Consider the following 24,474-nt stretch of genomic DNA (forward strand, 5'->3'; position numbering starts at 1 on the left):
TGTTGATTATTATACATCATCTCATGTATAATAAAAATTCTTGGCTTTCCTCCACATTACGTTTATATAATCCTTCATGCAATCTCAGGTCACAAAATCAATTACTCCTTCAAATTTCATCTCCGAGATCCACCAGACGAGCAGTCACTGGAGAATGTGCAGGACCTACCATCTGGAATAATATTCCACACCCACTAAGACTTCTTTCCAATCCCAAAGAATTTAAGAAAGCTTTGAAACATCATGTCTTCAGACAAGCCTTTAGCGACTTATGCGAATCCCAGTCTTAGAATTTTATGTATTTTTCTTTTCTTTTAATTTTGTCTTTTATTTTATATTTATATTTTTATTATCTTAGTAAATATATTTTATGTACTTTATACTTTCTCTTATAGTATTCTTTTATTTTGCTGACATTTATGACATAGGCTAGTAGACTAATAATATAGAGAAAATACAGCATTTTTAACATTGCCTCTCCCTGTTGGAAGCTGGCATGCAATCCAAAAGCCAGCAATGCTAGGCAATCCACCCCAGAGGTAGCTGCCAGCAAATTTAAATTAAGAATAAAATACCATTGGTTAAATCTAGACGTATTTCCTGGTTTCTTACCTCACTGAGATTGATTGTTTGTATTTCTTCCAGTGGGAGATGAACCATATACCGTCCCAGAAGCCAGAGGTTCTCTGCAGTGACCCAAGAGGTGGACTCATTGAGCTCTGAGTCACAATGAAAATAAATGTTAATTCACGAGACTGATAGGTCCTGTAATATCAAAGGAGATATACTTAACATTGTTCAGATATATAGGTGGCCCATCAGGTCTTTGTGAGCACTTTAGAGACTAAAGCAGCAATATTTAGAAAAGCATTAAATAGCTGTCAGAGAAAACAAACTCAGTTACAAGATCCTTTGTTTGTTCTGATTTTCATTTCACTTCTGAGGTAATATCAGTGTTTAAAGTTTTTGAAACTTCCTTCAGGTTACTCAGTAAACTGGGGGTGCTATTGTGCTGACGGTCATCAGAGCCCATGCAGGAACTGCACTTTTACTAGTAAATCAGGAACACAGCACAGACAGCTGAAAAACAAATCATCTTCATCAGAGCTCCATGCAGGTATCACACTGACACATGTAAAGCAGGAACACAGCACAGACAGCTGAAAAACAAATCATCTTCATCAGAGCTCCATGCAGGTATCACACTGACACATGTAAAGCAGGAACACAGCACAGACAGCTGAAAAGCAGATCTTCATCAGAACTCCATTCAGTAGGAATTTCAGAGGTAGATCAGGGCATCACACTGATACTTGATAAATAAGTATGAACAGTCAGGCTGGCATCACACTGCTGAAGGTAAAAGCAGGCATACAGAACGGACAGCTGAACAGCAGATCATCATCACAGCCCCATAACAACTAGTTCACATCTTTTATTCCTCAAGAGTGACAAGATAAGAAATAAAGTATATTACAACAACAAAAAGAAAAGAGACCTAGGTATTACATGAAAGAAGGAAGCAAGGGAGCCAAGAAACAGCACAGCTGATGTTCTGCCGTGGCTTTCTGTGTCGAGCTTTTTGAACGCACTTCCACTGCTCCCCCTGTGCAGCATAAGCAAATCCCTGAGCGTTGTAACCTGACAGCAGTGGAAGTATAATATATATTCTACCCCGGATGCCGGGGGAGGGGAAGACCGTGTAACCCCCTCCCCCAATACAAACTTGATCCCTATATCAGTTCAGAAGTTGTACTGGGTCCCTCCCCCTTTCCTATGCTAAGAATTTTGGTCTGAATGACAACCCTAGTGTCGTGTAAACAGTCAAACAGATGCTACCAGATGTGAGGGCTCAGTGTTCATAAAAGAAATATGCTACTAGCTTCGAATATTTTAACCAGCATATACGGTGATAATTGTGCCTGGACAATCAAGGAGTGGCTTTCTTGCCTGCAGAGCTGCTTCTACGTGGGATGGGGGGAGGGGGGGGGGCAAGCAGGGCAATTGCAAAGATGAGTGATTTCACCGTGGCAGAGCTTCAGGATGCTTCAGTTCCTGTCTGCTTGCCTGTATTGTGCTTACCGCTGAAGTTGCAGGATCTTTGGAGGATCAGGGTCATCCAGTCATACACCGCTTTCTGAGTGCTAGCCGAGATCTTCTCATAGAGGTCTTTGAACACTACTGACCTGCGTGATAAGAACATAAGAGGAGGCCCAACTTCTTGTGCTCTCAATGATGCCTAAAAATGCTTTGTAATCCACAGTGCATGCAAAACAGACAGAAAACACCTTAGCCCTCGTTTCATAAAGCCAGGCACATAATGGGGCAGATTTTCAAAGGGGTGCGGGCGTACTTTTATAAAATCTACCCCTAAGGGTTTCATTTCCCTTGATCAAACCCTCTCATCAGATTTCTGTATTTTGCAGAAGAATCATGCTGGGAGGCTCATGGCCTTCTTCTGCTTTTTCACATTTTGTTATTAATCTAAAACCTCCCTTCCACGTCAGTTCCCGCCAGGCACCTTTTCGGCGTATTGATGAAAGATAAAATATATCTGCAGCTGACCCCCCTAAGCACGTGAGACGTACTCTAGGCCTGACTCTTAGTGGGCAGTGTTGAGAGAACGTGGAGCAGTGTCTTACAGGTTCCTGAAGGGCTCATCCTGCAGCTCTGTCGGCAGCTTGCTCACGGTGTCCGGCTGCAGGTAGCTCCCCGAGGACATGCGGAGGACCTGGCCCAGTAGCTGCACGCAGTCTGTGCAGTTCAGGGCTGGCAGGCACTTCTCCAGACTGACCTGGAACAGCGTTCGGTTCCCCACCGGGCTCTGCCAAATCCTCGCTCTCAGTGTTTCGAAGTCCAGCATAAACTCCTGTAAGTCCTGCAGAAGCCAAGGCATTTTAATCACAGCCATGGGTTTGCTTACATTGCTTATTTCATCCATTCCTCCTTCTGTCAGAGTGATACAGTAATAAAGATGCTCTGTTATTATCTGGAATAGCTGGGGCATAGCGATGGATGGTGTTTTCTAAAGCAATGCATGTGAAAGGTCCATCATAACATTGGTAACCGTGACTTGCACTCATGTGTTGTATGTTTTAAATCTGATACAGTCCTTCTCAATATTAGACCCAAAGCAGTTCACAGCACATAAAAGTACAATAAAATATGTGTAACATATAAAACATGACTGCTTGTTTCTTTGTCATGCTCCCCAATCTCCAAATTAAAGTGTAACGAAAAAAGATAGATGAGCACCCCCAGGGTGGGGACAAGGCACCCAGAAGCTATTTTTCAATGCGTGTCATTCTATAGATCAGAGGGTCTCAACCCAGTCCTCGGGACCCACCTAGCCAGGCAGGTTTTCATATTACCCACCATGAATGATGCAGGAGAGGCAGTGCATGCAAATCGGCCTCCCGCATATTCGTTGTGGATATCCATTTGCTAGAACCCTGCCCTGCGCAAAGTGAGGAAGCAATGACAAACGCTGATACTCCGGCACTGTCGTGTCACATCTGGAGACTACGTTCTGCATCACCGCAGACCCCCAACTCTCAGCTAGAGGACCACCGACAGCTGGAAGCAACGTCGGCAGGGTGGCGGAAGGCGTTCCCCAGCATGGGTTTAGAAAGCCAGGTTACTCACGAGCTTCTCCTTTCTGCCTCGGAAGAGATAGTTCATGGCAAGCAGGAACTGCTGGGTGTCCGTCTGTTGGAGCTCTGACAGCAGGAGTCGAGGTTGAGAAAAGAGACTCTCCAGGTAGTTCCTTATCAATGTCTAGCATAAAAAAAAGAAAAAAGCAAGGCAGCAGACGGTAAAGTATGGACTTGCAGTGCAATAGAAAACAAACCTTTTGTAAAAGGAGGGATCTCTCCAGCTTCTTCTCATTGCACCAATGAAGAAAGGAGGTGAGGGGTCTACCCCACTCCCATCATAAAGGAACTTGCAGAACTCATACAGCTCAGCCTGGAGGAAAGGACACGCCAGGCTTTGTTTCACCCCCAGCCTCTCGATGCTTTAACGTACGGAACAGACAACAATAACTCAGCACAAGATAGGCAGCTTTTGGCCCATTTTACTGCCGAGAGTTTTGACTCAGCTTTGCTCCATTTAAGCGAAATACTGCACTTATTCTCTTTCCTAGCAAACACATGGCAGAAGCTTGCTTCAGCTGCTGCTCTGTAAAGCAAACTGCGTCCTGACACTGTGCATGGTTTAATAAAGAGAATGAGAAATGACAACCAAACTGTACATCAGGAGGGGGCAACAGAGAGCCTGGACTTGCCTAAAGTCTTCCTACAGAAGCTAAGTCACCTGGCAGCAACGCAGACCACCCAGATCCATACCCTTGTGCAGCTGATGCACACCCTTCAGAGTCACCATCATGAGTGCCTGACGCACACCATGCAGTCACCATCATGTAAGCCTGAGGCTCACCCTTCAGAGTCACCATCATGAGTGCCCGACGCACACCCTTCAAAGTCACCATCATGAGTGCCCGACGCACACCATGCAGAGTCACCATCATGAGTGCCTGACGCACACCATGCAGAGTCACCATCATGAGTGCCTGACGCACACCATGCAGAGTCACCATCATGAGTGCCTGACGCACACCATTCAGTGTCACCATCAGGAGTGCCTGATGCACACCATGCAGAGTCACCATCATGAGTGCCTGACGCACACCATTCAGTGTCACCATCATGAGTGTCTGACGCACACCATGCAGAGTCACCATCATGAGTGCCTGACGCACACTATGCAGAGTCACCATCATGAGTGCCTGACGCACACCCTTCAGAGACACCATCATGAATGCTTGTCGCACACCCTTCAGAGTCACCTCCATGAGTGCCTGATGCACACCATGCACAGTCACCATCATGAGTGCCTGACGCACACCCTTCAGAGTCACCATCATGTACGCCTGATGCACACCCTTCAGAGTCACCATCATGAGTGCCTGACGCACACCATGCAGAGTCACCATCATGTACGCCTGACGCACACCCTTCAGAGTCACCATCATGAGTGCCTGACGCACCCTTCAGAGTCACCATCATGTGTGCCTGACGCACACCATTCAGTGTCACCATCATGAGTGCCTGACGCACACCATGCAGAGACACCATCATGTACGCCTGACGCACACCATGCAGAGTCACCATCATGTACGCCTGATGCACACCCTTCAGTCACCATCATGTACGCCTGACGCACACCCTTCAGTCACCATCATGTACGCCTGACGCACACCCTTCAGAGTCACCATCATGAGTGCATGACGCACACCCTTCAGAGTCACCATCATGTACGCCTGATGCACACTATTCAGAGTCACATTCACTTAACCCTTACACTCACCATTCAGAGTCACCCTCACATACACCTGATGGACATAATTTAGAATTGCTTTCACATGCTCTTGATGAACACCAGTCACTCTCACATGCACCTGAGTCGCCCTCACAAGCTTCTGAGGTGCACCATTCAGAATCACGCTCACATGTGTTTGATACACACAACTCACGTGCTACTAACACTCACCATTTAGATTCATCATCATATGCACCTGATGCACATGACTCAGAGTCACCCCCACATGTGCCTGGCGCATACCACTTAGTCATCATCACATGCGGCCTGATGGATGCTATTCAGAGCCCTCCCCTCATGTGCTCTGCACACACACGACTCAGAAATCACCATCACATGTGCCTGATGCACACCACTTGGAGCCTCTCTCACATGTGTCTGATGCACACCATTTACAACCACTATCATATGTGTCTGATGGAGGCTATTCAGAGCCACCCCATGTGCACTGATGGATATCACTTAGAATCCCTCTCACACAACATGTACACCCGACGCTCTCTGTTCATTCCGTCCTTCGCACATGCCTAACTTTCACTGGGTTTTAGGTTGCCTTTTGAATAACTTTTCCTGGGTACATAATGCCTGCACTGAGGCTTATTGTCCCGTTAGAAGAGAAGTTAAAGACAACACAAATAAAAAAAAAACAACTTAGGGAGGTGGGGTTTTTGGAAATGAATACAAAATACAGCCACCATCCACCTGCCTCTGTTATACAAACTTCCTTTTTGTCATTTTTGAAATGGAGATCTCCTTTAGATGCTCAAAGGCAGCAGTGGAGAGTAATCTCCTTTATTTTAGAATGGTCTCTGGTCTGTCCCTGTCACTCGATACCAGAGCCCCAGGTGTGAGCATGAGAAGAGTCAAACCCCTGAGAAACATGTGAGATGGAGGGCAGAATCTCCTCCTCCCCAAGTTAAAAAAAAAAAAATAGCTTTTCTGGGTAGCACAGACACCGAACATCAGTAATTATTAGGTTTGCCTTTTCTCTTTGATGGTCATGCGTGTAATGCATTGTAATGTTCAGGCCACTAACCTGTAAGCCACTGACAGCGATGGAAGAATCCTGAGTCGATAAGAAAGCCATGACTCTTACGAACAGCTCTGACGTCCATGAGTTCGTGCTGGGGCAGGAAACAATCACGAAGAGAAGCTGCCAATTATTAGTCAACTACCTCTCCGTGCCTAGATTCTAGACCCAGGAAGGAATCCCCACGCAGCACCCAGGGCCGGTGCAAGAGAGTTCGGCGTCCTAGGCGAATCTTCGGTCATGCACCCCGTACCCCCAGCTTACCTACTGGCAGTAGCTCCAGGGCAATGCGCTCTTTTTTGACAGTACAGGATCTCCCCCTTTGGGCTTCATGCTGGAGGGATTCTGGCGCTCTAGGTGACTGCTTAATTTATCTAATGGAAGCACCGGCCCTGGCAGCGCCGTGAGGGAACCTTTGTGTTCTTTCAGTAGCAAGGCTGCTTGCAGGCCATTGGATAAAGCATGGAGCTATAAACTTGGGACACCCTAGTCAAACGCTTCCAATTTCACCATCTATTGTGTGACCTTCAGCAGATCCCTTGGAAATAGTTGGGTTTGGCCAACTTGCACATCCACAAAAAGTCTATGAGCCTTCCTATACCCATCCAACAACTGAGAAGGTAAAATGTTATTCATCATGATCAACACGTTTTTCATTTTAATGCATCTCCATTTTCTGTCCTGCCCTTTTCTAAAAAAAGGACCCACAGCAGTTCACATCATTCTATAAAACCTAACAAAAATAGTGGCATCTTCCAGTAACCAGGGCCAGATTTAGGCATAGGCTGCACAGGCAAGTGCCTAGAGTGCCAAGTTCTGCAGGAAGCCAAAAACTGGGACTACCCTGTGGTTTTCATTTCTAGGGGCAAAATTCCCTCTCCCCAGTAACAGCCTCCAAGAAAGCCCGAGATCCTCAGTCATGGGAAGCCACAGATTTTCTCAAGGGCAATGCATTGGGCAGCCTCTCGATAGGTCCTTATGATCCACATCTGCCATCAGATTCTGCTTCTTGTAACTCCGATCCCACCTGTTCTCTCTGTGCTCGGCTGGCCATGTTTATAACTTTATTTCTTAAGAAAACAGACAGAGGAAATGGAAAGAGCAGATGTTGCATCACTACAGACTGAACTGTTTTCCTCCGTCTCTTTTGGTCTCCATCATGCCTTCCTGTACTTGATTAGCTAATTTGCCACCAGTTTAATTATACAACTGGTTGGGATTTAATGTAGCTCTTTCTACCTTTCTAACTTCTTCCTTCCCCATTGCTCCTCCTCAGGTAGCTGTAAAATTAAATTAGCAAACTGCAGCACCAAAAGCCACCTTCCTCTAAACAACAGAAGCTGAATCAGGCAAAGGCACTCACCGTTTCTCCCAGCCAGGAGAACCAGGCAATGATAGCAGGGGTTATGCCACAGTTGCCTCTTCTGACATTAAAATCATCATCCTGCTAACCATCCTACCCCCAGGAAAAGGCAAATGCGGGAAAGTGCAGAAACTGGTATGTTTCTCCCTGCTGCATTATTCAAAAAAAACCAAAACACTTTCCTTTGCATTAAGCCAATGATTTTTGCTTTAGTTTCTTATAGAAACTGCCTTGCTTTCATGGAAATCTTCCACTTTTGTAGCTTTTCACTTTAAATTCCACAGTGGATGTTTCTTGCAAAATTATTTGCAAAAATACAGAACTGTCCTCTTCATACAGCCTTACTCTAGAAAGCAGACTATGATACCATCATGCAGGGGGTTGAAGGTCCCACCATCCTACAAATATGGAACAGCTTGTCACACGGCTGGTTTTTTTCTGCCTTGATTTTCTTACATGCAGACTATTCTGGCATTTGTATGTATGTATTGTGTATACATCATTTGTCACATTTATGTCCTACTCTGCCAAACAAGTGCTCTAGCGGGGTATCTGCATAATTTAAGACATGGGCAATGTCACCTTGATAAGTACCTTTGAAACTGCAGGATATCCAGAAGAGCTGAAAGACCAAGACACAGACAAGTGATTACATAGTGGTATCATGTGTGAACCAGGAATAAATAAATGTTTTCTGTAAAGCCTGTTGCTGCATTACTTTTACTGTAAACCGATAAGATGTTCCAAACGATTGTCGGTATACATTTTTTTTTCAAATAAATAAATAAATAAGCATAGAAGTGTTCTTCTGATACTACCATTCAGGTATTTTCCAGCCACGACTTCTTCCTAAAGAGAAATAAATAAAAACCTATGTCAGTCCAATCACAAAAAGAACATAACACCGTGGACATCAGTGTTGATGGATGAAAAATGCAACGTGATTGGTTGAAGATATGTTGTGATGTCATTTTTTTTTTGATGTAATGACCAGCAAGATGGCAAAAGACATTTGTGACATCACAAATCTTTAACATGTTGTATTTTTTTTTTTATCTATTATAAACAGCTTGGGGGATCTAATTTTTTGGCAAAAAGTTAATATAGAAGTCTAAAATTAAATGAAAAAAAAAATGCACACACGATTCCTGTTAGAATAACGTTTTGCTACAAAATGGTGTGTTGTGACAACCAGATCCTATCATATATCAATGAAATAATTATTAATAAAATCAATGTCCTTTTACAGTATTTAATGCAGCTTCATTAGAGACTATTTAACAGTAAATTGCATAGGTCACACATGATTGTTTCAGACTAGTACAGAATACATCAATAGAAATAATGACAGTACTAACCAATCCTTTTTTTAATAAGGGAGGCAAATCTGTAAAAGAAATGAGGAAAATGATCAGAGACACAGAACAGTTTTCAGATCTTAGATTGTTCAATATTTGACCATGGGATAATGCTCTTTGACTGCCTTGAAATGCTACCAATCCCAACACACTCAAGTGGGCTCTCACTCCTGGGAAAGGAAGTTATTGGGCGTTCTGCACTCGTGGTTCCTGATGTCTCTCCCTGACCTGTTCTATCCCCTCTTCTTGTCCTGTCGTGTTCTCTTCTCCCCGCCCTGCACTTTTCTGCTAGTGGCTGGGCCTGGGTACAAACGCACACCCCCACCCTCAGCTTCTGGAGGGAGCCATGGTCTGTGGCCCCTGCTGATGACTGATGTAGACTGGAATGTGGAGGGAGGAAAGGGTTAAAATGGGTAGCTGCCAATGGAAACTCACGGTGCGCTGGACCATTTCCGATTGGAGCTGGTAAGCTGAAAGGAGGAGGAGGTGGTGGCAAACCGCCAGGCCAAGCCAAGCCCTGCCCCCCCCCCAACAAAAATAAAAGCAGAACCCCCCCCCCCTCATCAGCTAATTTAGATTTGTTCTCACCTTCATCTAAAAGCTGCTCGACAGTGATCTCTGCATAACTCAGTAAGAGCAGAAAGAGGCATGGTCGCAGTCCCTGGATCATTCTTCCTTGGGTTTATTTATTCTCGTGAAAGATGGCTGAATTATATAAAGAAAAAGCAACCTACAATGCAAAGAAAACATTTCTCTTAGGTTTCTCTTCCTTGTTAGGCTGCATGGGGAGGAAAAGGAAGGCTGATCCCATCTAGATCAACGACTCCATTCTTTGTAACCCAGTCTTCCTGGAGGAGTTTTAGCTTCAGTCTGGCATAGGCGCCTTGACAGGGTTTGGCAAGCTTGATCTAATTAATCGTATTTCTCCTGCTGGAATTTCCCATCTCTCTCTGCCCTGATACTTGTGTCCCTCCTAGGCTTGGGTTAGAAATTGTTGCAAATTCTGGAGAGATTCAGGCTTTGTTCAAAGTTGTCATAGACTCTTCTCCCTCTGGCTGGGAAAAATATTGCACAAATGGACTTTGCGGACATAAGATACAGTCTGAAGAACCTGCTGCATGTGTTGCTTCTGATCAGTCCAATCTCGGAAGATTATTGCGTTCACACTGGAGACCCCATGGATACCTACAAGGGCTGAGAACGTTCCTTGACTAGTAGGGTAGGCAATGTGAGGAACTGACAAGATTACAGACTTGGAAAGGCAGTGTAAAGCTTCTCAAAATTGTGAAATATCCTAAATTAAGGACAAAGAGGCAATAACATCAAAGAATAGAAATAGCTGAAAATTATTCTAGAGATTTAATTTCCGTATATTGAATTTTCACATCTTTACTGTTATTGCTATTAGAGATGTTGAAAGCATTCTATACTGATGTATTGAAGGTTCCTTTGGAATCAGTTTCTAAGGTTTTTTAGGTACCAGCTAGAGGGAATGGGAAACCTTCTAGTAGTGCACCTATTCAGTCAAACGTAGTAGCCGTTAATCCTGAATTCTCAGAACCACCTCATTACTTACTTTTGTTCTTGGACCTGATAAGAGTTGGATAATGAAAATGTTCTTCCAAGCTAAAAATAAACCATTTCTTGGTCACCAGTTGGACTGTTTTCTGATGTTCGAGCAACTCAAATGAGGCGAAAAGCTTTTTTTGTTTAAAAAGCTTCGTTTTTATTATAGTTTCCTTGTAAATTAGGTAACAATAAGTTTCTTTTCTCCGATCTAGATCAATTAGAAAGTTTTCTTCAGAAATACCAGCAGTTTTATCATCCTAGATCTTCCCAACAGCTTTCCAGATTATTGAGTATTTATTTTATTTTACTTGTAATTTATAACCTGCTGATCTGAAAAAAAATCAGCAGGCTATAATAAAAAGAAACGCTACAAATGATAAATGAACACCACAAATTATAAGCAAGCCAAACAGCCAGATTCAAAACAGCAGCATAAGCAACAGCAAAACTGTGACCAGTCTAGTGCCTACCTGGGGAGTTTGCAATCCTTGCCAAAGGCCCGTAGATGATCAGCTCTTAACCTCAAGTGGCAAGTCGAATGCCTTGGAGAACAAATGCGTCTCCGTAGACTTTCCTAAGCCCAAGAAATCCTCCTCTAGTTTTAGTGAATCTGAAAGCTCCTTCCAAAGGGTGGGCCCAGCAACCTGAAGCATCCGTTCTGGAGCATCTTCTAATCTAAGGGAACTGATTTCGTGAGGGGGAATGATAAGGAGGTGTCTAGAGGAGGATCTTAAGGGAGGAGAGGGACAATAACTTGGCAACTCAGGAAAACGATGCGGCAATAAGCCATGAACGGATTTGAGAAATCAGAGTGTGAGAACCTTGCATTTAATATGCCGGCAGATGGGGAGCTCTGGTATTACTTCCGCCTTTTCATCTGCACACAATCAAGCGCTGCCGCACTACCCCCCCTGCCTCATTCTGACCCTGAAAACCCTTTTGGCAGCGACAGTGGCCACTCTGTCTGAGGTTGGCTTCCCTGCTTCAGAAGTATCCTCTTTCCAAAACAAGGAAGCCCCTTGTAGTTTGCACTGGGCGTTTTGTACTTTCTTCTAGGACACAGCTCCGGGCCGAGGTCCCTGTGGGTCTTTGGCTGTAAATGGCTCTCACCGCACCACGGTTTGCTGTTCGTTTCTGGGCCACATTTGGAAATAAATACATTTGAAGATGGACGCTTGCCCAGGTTGAAATGGTGCTTGTTTTTTGCAGTAACCCTAAACTATCCTGCTACACATTCCCCCTCCCCTGCAAGGAAAATATAACTTTCTGCTGAACTGTGTAAAAGAAATATCGCTCTCTGGAGTTTGGGGCTCTCTTTTGGGAGTGGAATTAAAAGCCAGGGCTAGAACGCTGCCGGTTTATTCCAGGAGGGGGATTTCCTGTTCACGGCTCACGAGTCCCACCAGATTCTTCAAAATATCAACTTCCTTAGGTGTCTGTATCACTTTCAGTTTTCGTCTTATTCTGGAGTCTCATTTTTTTTTATTTTCAGATGTATCTTCTTGGGGGAGTCAACAAATAAGATTAATTTAAGCTGTTTTGATGCTAAACAAATTCACCCTATTTACTGATTCTCCCCCCCCCCCCCCCCCCGGGTGCCTTTTACATCCTCATTGTGATGCCTGCCAGGGGTCCTAAGGGCCAGCTCAGCAGCAGCACTGATTTACCAGCTTTCAAAGAATCTAAACACCAATCTCTCCTCAGGAACGAAACCTAAAACATGTAGCAAAAAGGGGGATGTGAAAAACTGGAATGACAATTGCATTTGCAGAGAGTAAGTACAAGACAATGAGTCTCCGTGTTTCAGCTTCTTCAAAATTAAGAGACGGGCCAAGAGCAGGGGAGCAAAACCGAGGTTGCGTCCTTTTATTAAACTTTAAATAATTTATTCCTGCAGGCAGATCCGAGAACGGCTGCATGGACGTGGGACAGCGGCAAATCTGCAACTCATGTTCCCTTCGGTTTGATATTAGCCCTGGTACCCCCCAAAGTCAGTGGTCCCCCAACTTTTTAAGCAATGGGTCGCATGCAGCATCAGAACAGCAAGGGCTGGGGTGGGAAGGGGAATTCTCCCCCCGGGGTTGTGCCCTTTCAGTGATTTGAAATGCTGGGGGGAAGGGGGAAGAGGGGAGGCAGGGGGCAGGATTCCCACAGAGGTAGGGCAGATAGGGCACCGGTACAAATATTTCTGCCCCTCTGCTGGGGGTGGTTGTGGCGCATTGTCTTCCACTCCGATCTCCATAACCTCTTGCTGTCTTGCCACTTCTCTCTCACCCCCTCCACCTTTCACTCCTTCCTTCTCTCCCACACTGCCTTCCCCTCACTCACACCCCTTCCCTCCCTTTTACTCCCTCCCATCATTGCACCTACCTCCCTACTCTTTCATCCCCTCCACTCTTGACCCACACTCCCCTTCTCTTCCCATCCTTTTCATCTCCTCTTTTTCTCCTCCTTTTATCTTTTATCACCCTCCTCCCCCACTCCCCTTTCACCTCCCACAGGACTTCCCCTTCTGCTGACAGGGGCTGGGAACCCCATCAGCACTGAAGCATTCACCACTGCCACCCTTAGGCATAGCAAATAAGTAAACCTTGTTTTGGAGGTTGGTTTGGCTGCTGGCAGGTAAAGTTTAACATAAGAACCTGCCATACTGGGTCAGACCAAGGGTCCATCAAGCCCAGCATCCTGTTTCCAACAGTGGCCAATCCAGGATACAAGTACCTGGCAAGTACCCAAAAACTAAGTCTATTTCATGTAACCATTGCTAGTAATAGCAGTGGCTATTTTCTAAGTCAACTTAAGTAATAGCTGTTAATGGACTTCTCCAAGAACTTAGCCAATCCTTTTTTAAACACAGCTACACTAACTGCACTAACCACATCCTCTGGCAACAAATTCCAGAGTTTAATTGTGCGTTGAGTGAAAAAGAACTTTTTCCAATTAGTTTTAAATGTGCCCCATGCTAACTTCATGGAGTGCCCCCTAGACCTTCTATTATCCAAAAGAGTAAATAACCGATTCACATTTACCCGTTCTAGACCTCTCATGATCTTAAAGACCTCTATCATATCCCCCCTCAGCCGTCTCTTCTCCAAGCTGAACAGCCCTAACCTCTTTAGCCTTTCCTCATAGGGGAGTTGTTCCATCCCCTTTATCATTTTGGTCGCCCTTTTCTGTACCTTCTCCATCGCAACTATATCTTTTTTGAGATGCGGCAACCAGAATTGTACGCAGTATTCAAAGTGGGTCAAAAAGTTGCTCTATGAGCCTAAAGCAGCCCATAGGCCATAGTCTGGGGACCCCCGCCCAAAGTGCTACCAAAAAGGCCCCAACGGACTTCACAGATGCGGTTACCTTACATAGTTTTAGCCCGAATATCATATTTGATGACAATCTATCAAAGTCCTCTACTGAACCACACTTCCTCTTGTTTTACATTTTGGGTCATGTTCATTTGCCTTCACTAGAGGAGTAGGCACTGTCCAGTATGTGTCTCTGTAAAGCGCTGCATGCATCTTGCATGCACTGTGCAAAGCACAGTAGTAATAATAATAATTATTTACCTGTAGGTGGATGCTGGTGGAGTTTGGCAGAGGCGTAGCAGACAGGTGCAGCCTCTCTCCTGCAGGGCACTGCTGAAGCAGCTCTGGCCGCAGGCACTGCTCAGCTTCTAACTAATCAGATCAGTGATGTCAGCAGCAGATCGGATGAAACAGTCCTTCCCACATAGGGAGAGAGATGGGGACTGGACTTCGGGCAAAGGAAGAGCTGCTTGTCTTGTGCATATATTACCCAGTGTCTAAAGGCCTTGTCTTGTGGCCAGCTGTCTCCCATGCAGAAGTGAAGTAGAGTTTAAGTGAATGCTGCCAGAGCTGAGAAAAATTAGGATGAAGCTGTAGCCAGCTCCAGGGATGGAGAGGAAGGACAAATCCACTTTTAGGAAATACAAGGTACAATGAAGAGGAGAGGCTTATGGATTTGGCATCAAATATACAAGATGTAGACGTGAGATATACCTGGTACTAAGCAATAACTTTTTCCATAAGGTTAATGTTAGTCAATCTAGTGTCAATTGGCTTAGCATCCCTACAAACTCTGCTTTCTGGAATTTTAAAGAAGTTTTAGGTCTGCATCAAAATTATCTCCCTTCTTTCTCCTTTTATTCACTTCCACCTTTAATTCCTTGGTTTACCAAGGAATTAGACGCCAACTCGACATCATAGATATGGAGGTTACTCACCCAGAATGGTAGATGGGCAGGTAACAAATATTTTAAATAATTATCCCACAATCTCCATCTAAGCCCCAGATGTGCACAAGAGTAGGGCAGCTCCTAGGAGCAGCACTGAAGCATTATTTACTGGGTGTGGGTTACTTACGCCTCAGGAGCTGGCTCAGTATCTGTAATTGTACCCTCACCTTAAGACCCTTTTTACTTAATTGGTATTTAATGTCAATATTTATAGAAAAAAAACAGACCAATAAATTAGGATCTTTTCTATCAGATAGCACACAATGAAACCTGAGCATGAGATTAGACATTTAGTATAGGCCAGACAATAAGGATACATGCCAGTAATTCACAAGATATAGGGAGCTAAGAACCCATCTAACTGTAAATAGAGCAGTACAGTGCTAGCATAAGGAACTCTTACAACCCTCACCCTCCATTTCTCAGCAGCCCGATAGGGCCATAGGGGGCAACCACTAGCTCCAGCGTCAGGAAAGAGCAAAATCTCACCTCCCACTCTTAAGAGATTTGGTTTAGTTGTCAATAGATAATGCTGAGTAGCAGTGACTTCAGGATCTGGCTTCTAGGCAAGGTTTCCCCCAGAGGGTTTGAGTTTTTCACAGCAAAGAAAAGTTCCATTAGAAAGAGCAAACCACGAGAGTTTGGAAACCTTTCATTGTGGCTGAGCTTCTAACAAGCGAGGTTTCTCTGACATTCTATGAAAATGAAGGGGCCATTCTGCTAATTAAAGGACATGGCTGGAGCTAAATTGATACAATCAAGGTGGACTATCTGCTGCTAAGGGTATTGCTTCCATATTACAGATGTGTTTATGAGTAGTGCCAAGGAAAAAAAAAAAAAAAAGAGGACTTTAATATGTACTTGTTTCTTATGTTAAATAAAATTACTGCTTGCTTCCCATCATAAGAATATGAGCCTATATGGAGAGGTTCTCTCCTACCTTGTAGTATTTGCATCCTCAAACACAGCTACAGATAAGCCAGAACAGAACTTTTCTGACTATAATTAGTACTGGATCTCAACTTTTTTTTTTTTTTTTTTACAGTTTAATGCATCGGAAACGTGTGATCCCCCTGCAGAGCATTCAAGGGCTTTCAGAGCTCTGCTGGAAATGCTTCATGATTGTTTTTTGTTTGTTTTTTTACTGGAGACTTTGTCTATTAAATAAAGTCTCAATCGTTTAAAAAGCTGGTAACTCGAGCCAAAAGCAGAGGCAACAATAGAGGAGTTTACAGCCAGAAGCTCAGTGATTTGGCAGTTTCTCATCAATGGGGCCTCTTGCCAGGTCTGTTCAGCTCGCTGAAGACAGTGTCAGTAAGTGATTGCTCCCGCTTACCCACCCAGGATGGCAGAGGGCGAGTGCCTAGAACAGGATGTCTGGCACAGAGCAGGCGATTCAGCTTTGCACTCTCTTGGAGCCTCAGGTGCCAGCCTGACTCATAGCTCACGGCGCCAACCCCCAACCAGACCAGGCCTCCCCACAAATCATTCCTTTCCCTTAATTCCCCTTCCTTAAACAGGGCTCATGGCCTTTTTAGCCTCGGTTGAAACCCAAGAAGCTTGGGCGATTGTAGCTAAAATTTGGGGGGGGGGGGGGGTTTAAGAGGGATTTAGACAGGGATGGACCCTTGTTGTAAAACCTAATGTAAACAGGGATGGAACCATTCTAGTTCAGATGGATGGGACAGTGGGTGGGGATCATCACATGGCCAGCTCGAGCAAGGCCTAGAACCGCATTTGAAATTAAATGGCAGAGGACAGTATATGGCCATTACACAGTATCCATAGGCCCAAGCCCTGCCTTTTCAAGGGTGGGGAGGAGGGAGAGAACTCCTCTTACTTGGTTAGAAATTTCACCATTTTCATCTCTTTTCAATTTTTTTGGATCCCTTAGTTTCCCACCTGCTCCTTTAAACTTCCAGCTCAGTCAGGAGCAGAGCTGGGATCCCACCCCGAGCCTGCATCTGCCATCGCCCAGGGTTATTTTTCCCTAGTTATAGCTATTCCTAACCAGTGCCTGCAGCTCTAAGTCCTTGCACAGGGGCCATGTACTGACACCTTGCACAACCCTTAATCCAGGCACTAGATGTCACCCTTGCACAAGGACTTGGACTTCCTCCACAGCTTCCCCAGCAGACGTGGGGAGCTGGAACTCAAATCCAGATTCCTTTACAAGACAAGGCCACTACAGCAGCCCTCACTGCTGCCTTTGTAAAAGGGCACTGATGCTAGTGAACGACAGTGTAAGACAACTCACCAACTTCTCTTGCTAAATCTCTACCTTTAAAGGTAGGGAAGAAGTAATGTTAGACGGCCAGAGGGCTTACAAAAAGGGTCAAGTGATGAGGGTTGCATTATTATAATCTGTTAACACACACAGGGTGCAATCTAACCAATTTACTTGTAGATACATTCAGGCATCTGTTCCTGCTGGTTGATGATATTTTAATATCCTGTTTAGGGTATGATTTTTTTTTTTATTTTTATGGATGTGGTTTGTAACCAACCTAGAATGACAGATAGGTGGGATACAAATATTTCTAAACAAACACGATGAAGGGGGTAATTGTAAAGCTAGACACAAAGGTTAGTCCAATCAAAAGATGGCACAGAAGTTGCAGGTCATCTATTTCCAGGTACCGAAGTGGACGAACAGGGTGAAGCTTCAACTCTTATCAAGCTTTAGTTCAGGAAATTCTGCAATCAAAGCTTCTGGCTTTGCAGAGCGTGGAAGAAGTGAAACTGTTCCTTAGCTGAGAAATATCGAATTTGGAAACCACGCTTCCCCTTTGTGATTTCTTGGAACTTACTTTTTTTGAGAGATAGGACTGAAGGCCGTTCCAGCTAGATAAAATACATAACCTTGGAAATGGATCCTGATAAAAGAGGTGGCAATGCCGCTGTTCAGATCACAGGCAGAAAGAGCTGGAGTATTGAGGCAACTAAGAGAACATTTAGTATAATGATGGAGAATGTACACCATAAGCCCAATAAGGTAAGATTTAAGCACACAAAATATGTACACGCTACAGCAGTGGTTCCCAAATGTGGGTCAGAAGACTCAACCAAAATAAATGTCCAAAATAAAGACTCAACCAAAATGAGTCCAAAATAAAGCACACCTGCTTCTTAAAAGCTCACCCTTCAAATCTCATGAAAATCAGTGGAGGGTTTCAAGGAAATTTTGAGAAATGCCCTTGTGGGTAGAATGCATGGCAAAGAGAGGCAGTGACGAAAGAGTCAAATACCTCAAAAGGTCAAACCATGCACAAGTCAAACACCATTCCAGCACAAAGGAAGTTCTGTAAGAAGGGGTCCTGCTTGGAACGGAGGACATTCGAGTCCCCCAAGGAAATATTCCTGCACGGAGTTGAAGAAAGCATTCCACCAGAATAGAGAGAGTCCTTCCCTTACCTGCAGCAAAGCGAGGGTCAGCTCGTAGGATCCGCGGTACTGGAGCAGGAAGAGGAAATGTTAAGGGTTCGCAGCCTAACATTTGGGTGCTCTCAATGGGCTTTTTATTATTCATCAGTGCAGTAATAGAGGGATTAAGAGCATCAGAGACATATTTACTCTACCATGTGTGCCAGGAAGTTTACTTGAAAAAAAAAAAAACAACCCACCACTGAACACATTGGCGCAAGGGTACAAACCGCAAGGCAAGACCGGGTTCCCTTGGAAAGATCCGTGGTAGAGCAGAATCCTCTTCTCCAGTACCAGCACTGCTACTGTGGATTCTGAAGCACGGCCTGCCCCGAGGAAGGGAGAAGCCTTCCTGAACATCACCTATGGAAAGCCACCAGGTACACTGAGCGTTTCCCTCCCCACTTTTCAACAGTCATGGATGGATTGGATGCTTACTGATGGTGTTCAGTTTGGCTACAGTCATTACAGCAACAAACACGAATTGACCTTGCCTAGACAATCCCTTGAAGACTGAAAAAATAAACAAACAAACAGGAAAAAATAAAGAAAAATCACTATGGAGGTAGTGCATGCAAATTTTATCTCATGCCTGTTGATTGTGGAGATCCTGAAAACCTGACTAGCTGGGGATCCTCCAGGACAGGTTTCAGAACCACTGCTCTAGGCCTATCGGCCCTTTTAAATCACTGCACCAGGAGCACGGGGACCCATGTTAGTGTCCCAGCGCTCCTGGGAAAAGTTAACTAACTCCTGAGCTGTAGCTAATTTTCATGGAAATTAAAGCAGCTTATGATTTTTCTGGCAAGACATTATTTGACTTACATAAAATTAGCTAGTAATAAGCTGCTTTGCGTGTATTAGTATGCAAAGCAGCTCATTATTTTAGCACTATGCACAGCATTTAGAATATTGCCAAATGCAGCTTAATAAATGAGGCCCTTGGGTTGTAAACCCTCTGGGGCAGGCATCTATCAATTGTACCCGAGGTTGCAACTCACCTTGAACAATTAAATCTAAAATAAAAACGGGGCATACGTTGCCATTATAATTGTGAGGTGCAACTGTAGAAGGTGACTTTTTTTCCCTCTTATTGCTTCAGCGTTTCAGGAAAGGGCAGGCCAGGGATTTATTAGGAATTGGCACACCTTCATCAGGCAATAAACCAGATTATTATTGGTCAACGTCCTGCCATTAATAGATCTGGGGGGAGTTAAAAAGAAAAAATGTTGTAGCACCGAAAGGATGAGCGTTCCACCGTTTCTCGGCACATAACTAGTCCCCAACATGCAAGTTTGTCTTTTCATGCCATCTATAATCTGCACGCAAAAGAATCCCAGGACATCTCTGGCTTTGTCTGTAAAACACAGCAAGGATTCTAAAATGAAGACAATAATGCTAGAAGTCCTCTTCTCCAAACCGTTTTATTGGCATGATTGAAACTCCTTTCCCAGCTTGTTTCCAAAAGGATAAAAGTCTAACATGGAAGAACATTTTTTGCTTAAACACTTTTCATTCAAGAATGTTTTGATGTGTTTGGAAATGACAGTCTTCACTTATTAAAAAAAAAAAAAAAATGTCCTGCCCCCTACTGTATCATTCACTCACTGTACCAGCTAGGTTCCGATTTGTAGTGTAGTCAAGTATAAAAAAATAGTTCCACAATTGTTGGACTGATGCCTGCCCTTGATGGGCTGCAAGCTAGTAAAATGTCTCCAGATGAATGTTCTGTATAGAAAAGACAAGGTCCACAAGCATTAACATTTAAAATCCACACGTGATATTTGCTTTGAAGAATCATTTAAGCTCCCTCCCCTTAAGCACCCATGAATCCGGCGTGTCGCTGTCAGACTGCGTCTTGGGTTCCATGCTTTGGGAAAAACAAAACAAAACAAAAAAAAAACATTTACACCGGCCTGAGAACAAAGACGGCATCATCTAATACGTAGTAGTCGTTGTACATGTCGCCTTCGCACAGATAGGGCAGCCTGGTGACCGCCTCGACGGCAAAGCCGGCTGCCTGGAACACTTCCGTCAGGCTGTTCACCTGCTCCTCCCAAACCTTCCCATTCACTTCCAGAACTTCAGAGGGGTTTTCCCACTTGCCACCTGTTGGGAAGCACAGGTTAGATGGTCATTTACACACGACGAACCTTTACTGTACGACGGAAGCCGAGCCAACGGGACCTTTCTTTTTTCCTGGGCCTGCGCAGGAGGAGAAGGTTAATATGAATTAACTGGCAGCTGAGGACATGAGCAAACGGTTCGCTTTTCCATGCTAGTGGCCATCAGAGAAGCGTTTTAAAGGAGCAGCTCTTCCTACTCAAAGGAAAGGAAAGGAAGCACTATGGCTCTTAGTTTCTAGATTTATTGCAAAAACTATGCACAAATGTGAAAGTTAGGAAGACAAAAACCTTATCCTCCACGGTTTAAAAAAGTAACGAAAACAGAAAAATGCCCCAAGTTTATACTGATCATTTAAGAAAATAAACCAATATTTATTTTTTGTTTAGTCCTGTGCACAATAAACTCAGATTTAAAAATAACTCTTCAGGTTCAGATTTAAAATAACCATAATTAATAGAGAATTCATAAGACAACGAAGTTTGCAATAGCTTGCACCTACCTGCGCACCCTGATCCACTTCAGAAACCGTGTAGCAATTGTAACAACTGCTTAAACGAATCCATGTTATTACATTCTGTTACAGCAAAAATTGAGAATTAAACCTCAGTGAGAGCGACCTCACTCCATGCGCCTGGTCTGCCAGCTGAGGTCAGAGCTAAGCAGTGGGATCACTGGTTTAAGGAGCAGTGGGATCACTGTGGTTTAAGGAGCAGTGGGATCACTGTGGTTTAAGGAGCACTTGTAATTGATGCCTTAGACAATTTGCAAGGCTGTCTTCTAGGAAGATGCACGCACAAACTCAGACACACCAGAAATTAATTTACTCTATAAAGTAACTCAAAGATGGACTTGATTCAAATGTCGTGCATCTCCACTAAGATGTTTATATAGTGTAGGAACCGAAATGATGGTTTATGAGTTAATCATTTGATTTGTGGTGTCCTGGACAATCATGCTTTACACACAGTACGGAGAAAGCAGGTTACCAGGTTCAATTTTGGCATGACCTATATACAATAACAAAATCACAGTTGTAACAGGTTAATAATTTTTCAATGTATCTGTGAAGTGCTTTGGATAAAAATTCTACATGGAAATAACATAGTTTAGTTCGAGAAGGCCAATTATGATATATCTGAAAATACACTGTGTTCTGTATGGCTGCAATTTTTCTTTAATTTAGAAAATAATACCCAATTCCAGCTCACGTCTTCCTTAAAAGCTACCCCCCGCCCCGGCTCATATACGGATAGTATCTCAGAACATACATTTTTTTTTTTTTATTTTATTTTTTTTTTTTTTTAGAGTGAAGATATTGTTCTACTAAGATCAGGCTCTGATTCGATCCTATATATACCAATAATTTTACTGGACAAGGAATGCAGGAAAAGTAAACTAGTCCAGGCCATCATCAGCTGTGCACCCTTCCAGAGACAGGTGTCTGTTCACCATCCTGCAGTAATTCAGACTGCGTTTCCTCTACACCTTCTACCAACAGCTATAAATCCAGGAGAAGAAAACTCTCGCCTGCTGTGACAGGTGCAGCAGTTCGCCAACATCCCATAGTCCTACAAAATGTTTTGAATTATTGAGCCAGGCTACCTCTAAGCAAGCCAACATAACTGATAGATAGATGTTCTCTCCCCTCTCCGCTAAGCAGGGTTATCAAACTGGCTACAAGTCCCAGCCTATTTCAGATGTGTTTTCTCCTACTTTCTCCAGGATGAGGGCTGCAATGGCTCCTTTGTGTAGCAAAAACCAAGAGCATAGCCTTACTGCAATAAGGCAGGAGAATGATGCCACCTACTTCTAAATAAACCAGCGTTTCTAGGTGTTAACGGTGCATACCTCATTAAGAAACTGAACAAAACAACTGCATCTCCTTTTGCAAACAGCACAGATTCCAGTTGGCCTCTGGTTTTCCCTTCACTTTTTCAAAAGTGAGAATCCTCTCTGCTCAGCTCATGCCTTTCTAATTGTTAATACTGGTTTTCCCCCTCCACCACGTTTCCCAGGGAGGCTGCTCGATGTATCCACCACCTGTTCCGTGAAGAAACAAACGCTCTCTAAATGTCACCGAGTCAGCTTCTCATCATAACCTCTTATTCTACATCTTCCCTGCCACTGAAAAATGCTTGCTTCTCGTACCGTCTTTATACTTTTAGGTATCTGAAAGCATGCTCTCCTCTTTGCTAGGGTAGTGTTTCCCCAACCCTCTCCTGGAGGCGAATTTGCAGGATTGCCACAATAAATAAGCATGAGACACATTTGCATACATTGGACACCCAGGATATGCAAATCTCTCTCAATCATTATGGATATCCTGAAAACCTGACCGTTAGGAGTGCCTCCAGGAGAGAACTGGGAAACACTGCTCTAGGGTACATATATCTAGGTCTTTAAGCCTCATCTCATCTTATTTATTTGTTGGTTTTCTATACTGTCAATCTGTAAATATATACATTCAGAGCCTTTGGTGCAGAACCTGAAGCATCGAGGTAGCCTTTAGCAGCAAAGGAGAAATTACTACTTACCTGACTATTTCCTTTCCTCTAGTAAGGGCAGGTCAATCCCAACAAGTGGGTTATGCACTTCTGCAGCAGATGAAGACGGAGCAAATTTAGATGTTGGGACAGGACTACAGAGCCGTGACATCAGCCCACCAGTATTCTCTGGAAAAAGCCAGACTGTGGGCAAAACTGATTATACTTGAACAGTATCATCAAGAGTCAACCATTCATGTTTCTCAACAGACGGGAACACTGAGTTCAGCCAAAAGAAAGAACGTACCTAGCAAACTAAGGGCTAGAGAAGCCACTTACCAATTTTCAACAAAGAGCTGGAATCATACTCTGCCTAGCTCACCCGAAGAAAGGCTAAACCACAGATTCAAACATCGGCAGCTGAGGGCAGGTCTGGCATGGACCTGTTCTTATTAGAGGAAAGGAAATAGTCAGGTAAGTAGTAATTTCTCCTTCCTCAGCGTTTGGGCAGGTCAATCCCAATGAGTGGGATGTACCAAAGCTAAGCTCGAAAAGGGCTGGAGGCTATCAGCAGTGCAGTCAATACTGACTGCGCGAATGCCATGTCCTCCCTAGCCCCAATATGCAAGCGGTAATGCTTGGAGAAGGCGTGCCAAGTTGACATTGCTGCTCGGCAAATTTCAGCAGGCGACAAACAAAGTTTCACCCATGACGCTGCCTGAGCCCTCTTGGAGTGCAGTCTAATCTGTTTTGGTAAGGCAACCTCAGCAGCCACATAGGCTACCGTAATGACCTCCTTGACCCAGTGGGCTATTGTTTCCCGTGTCGCTGGTGCTCCTGCTTACCTCCAACCATGGAGCACAAACAGGTGATCAGTCTTCTGAACAGCCTTATTCATCTTCAAGTACCACACTAAATGATGCTTGATGAAAAAGGAACACAAAAGGCAGTACTTAGCTTTACCTCTGTTCTTGTCCAAGCAGGCAGAGAAATGAACTGATTCAAATAAAACTCAGAAATCACTTTGGGCAAAAAGGAAGGCACAATCTGAAGTTCAACCGTACCCGGAGTCATATGGAGAAAAGGCTCACGGCATGAAGACTCTGCAGCTCAGAGTCCCGATGTGCCGAACAGATTGCTATTAGAAAAACTGTCTTCAAAAGTAAGCAGCTGCAAGGAGAGAGAGTACTCGGCAGTCAAAAGGTTGGAGCTACCAAAAACATGAGGACGACGTTAAGGTCCCACAGAGGCACTATAAAATTGCCTAGATTACCCACGCATATAAGCTGCACCCAAAATAGATGCACAAAAAAGAGTGCGTCCAAGCACATGTGACTAGGCCGCTCGTCCAACTGGACGCCCAACCTGGATGCCTGGTACAGGCACCTAAGCTGGCCGCACAAGATGTGCGTCCAGAAAGAATGCCCAAACGAGAACAGATGCACACATGGACACGCAAGCGCGCGCCGAAGGCCTGCAGCAAAATGCAC

The 24,474-nt window shown here is 44.2% G+C and overlaps 2 protein-coding genes across 2 annotated transcripts in view; both read right to left on the reverse strand.

Annotated features, from left to right (window-relative positions):
• OTOA (otoancorin) overlaps nucleotides 1–9,800 on the reverse strand; it is a 32,956-nt gene extending 23,156 nt beyond the window's left edge. The window contains exons 1-9 of the mRNA XM_029577221.1: nucleotides 9,719–9,800; nucleotides 9,131–9,300; nucleotides 8,591–8,621; nucleotides 8,367–8,394; nucleotides 6,416–6,503; nucleotides 3,646–3,777; nucleotides 2,643–2,878; nucleotides 2,083–2,186; nucleotides 613–719 (exon numbers count right to left, since the gene is read on the reverse strand). Of these exons, the coding sequence (XP_029433081.1) occupies nucleotides 613–719; nucleotides 2,083–2,186; nucleotides 2,643–2,878; nucleotides 3,646–3,777; nucleotides 6,416–6,503; nucleotides 8,367–8,394; nucleotides 8,591–8,621; nucleotides 9,131–9,300; nucleotides 9,719–9,800 (978 nt within the window). The remainder of the gene's footprint in view (nucleotides 1–612; nucleotides 720–2,082; nucleotides 2,187–2,642; nucleotides 2,879–3,645; nucleotides 3,778–6,415; nucleotides 6,504–8,366; nucleotides 8,395–8,590; nucleotides 8,622–9,130; nucleotides 9,301–9,718) is intronic.
• Nucleotides 9,801–19,779: 9,979 nt separating this feature from the next.
• METTL9 (methyltransferase like 9) overlaps nucleotides 19,780–24,474 on the reverse strand; it is a 43,661-nt gene continuing 38,966 nt past the window's right edge. Inside the window, exon 5 of the mRNA XM_029577698.1 lies at nucleotides 19,780–20,483. Coding sequence (XP_029433558.1) covers nucleotides 20,281–20,483 — 203 coding nt within the window. The 3' untranslated portion in view covers nucleotides 19,780–20,280. The remainder of the gene's footprint in view (nucleotides 20,484–24,474) is intronic.

The sequence above is a fragment of the Rhinatrema bivittatum genome, chromosome 14 (genome assembly GCF_901001135.1).
Source record: "Rhinatrema bivittatum chromosome 14, aRhiBiv1.1, whole genome shotgun sequence".
In the NCBI taxonomy this organism is placed as follows: Eukaryota; Metazoa; Chordata; class Amphibia; order Gymnophiona; family Rhinatrematidae; genus Rhinatrema; species Rhinatrema bivittatum.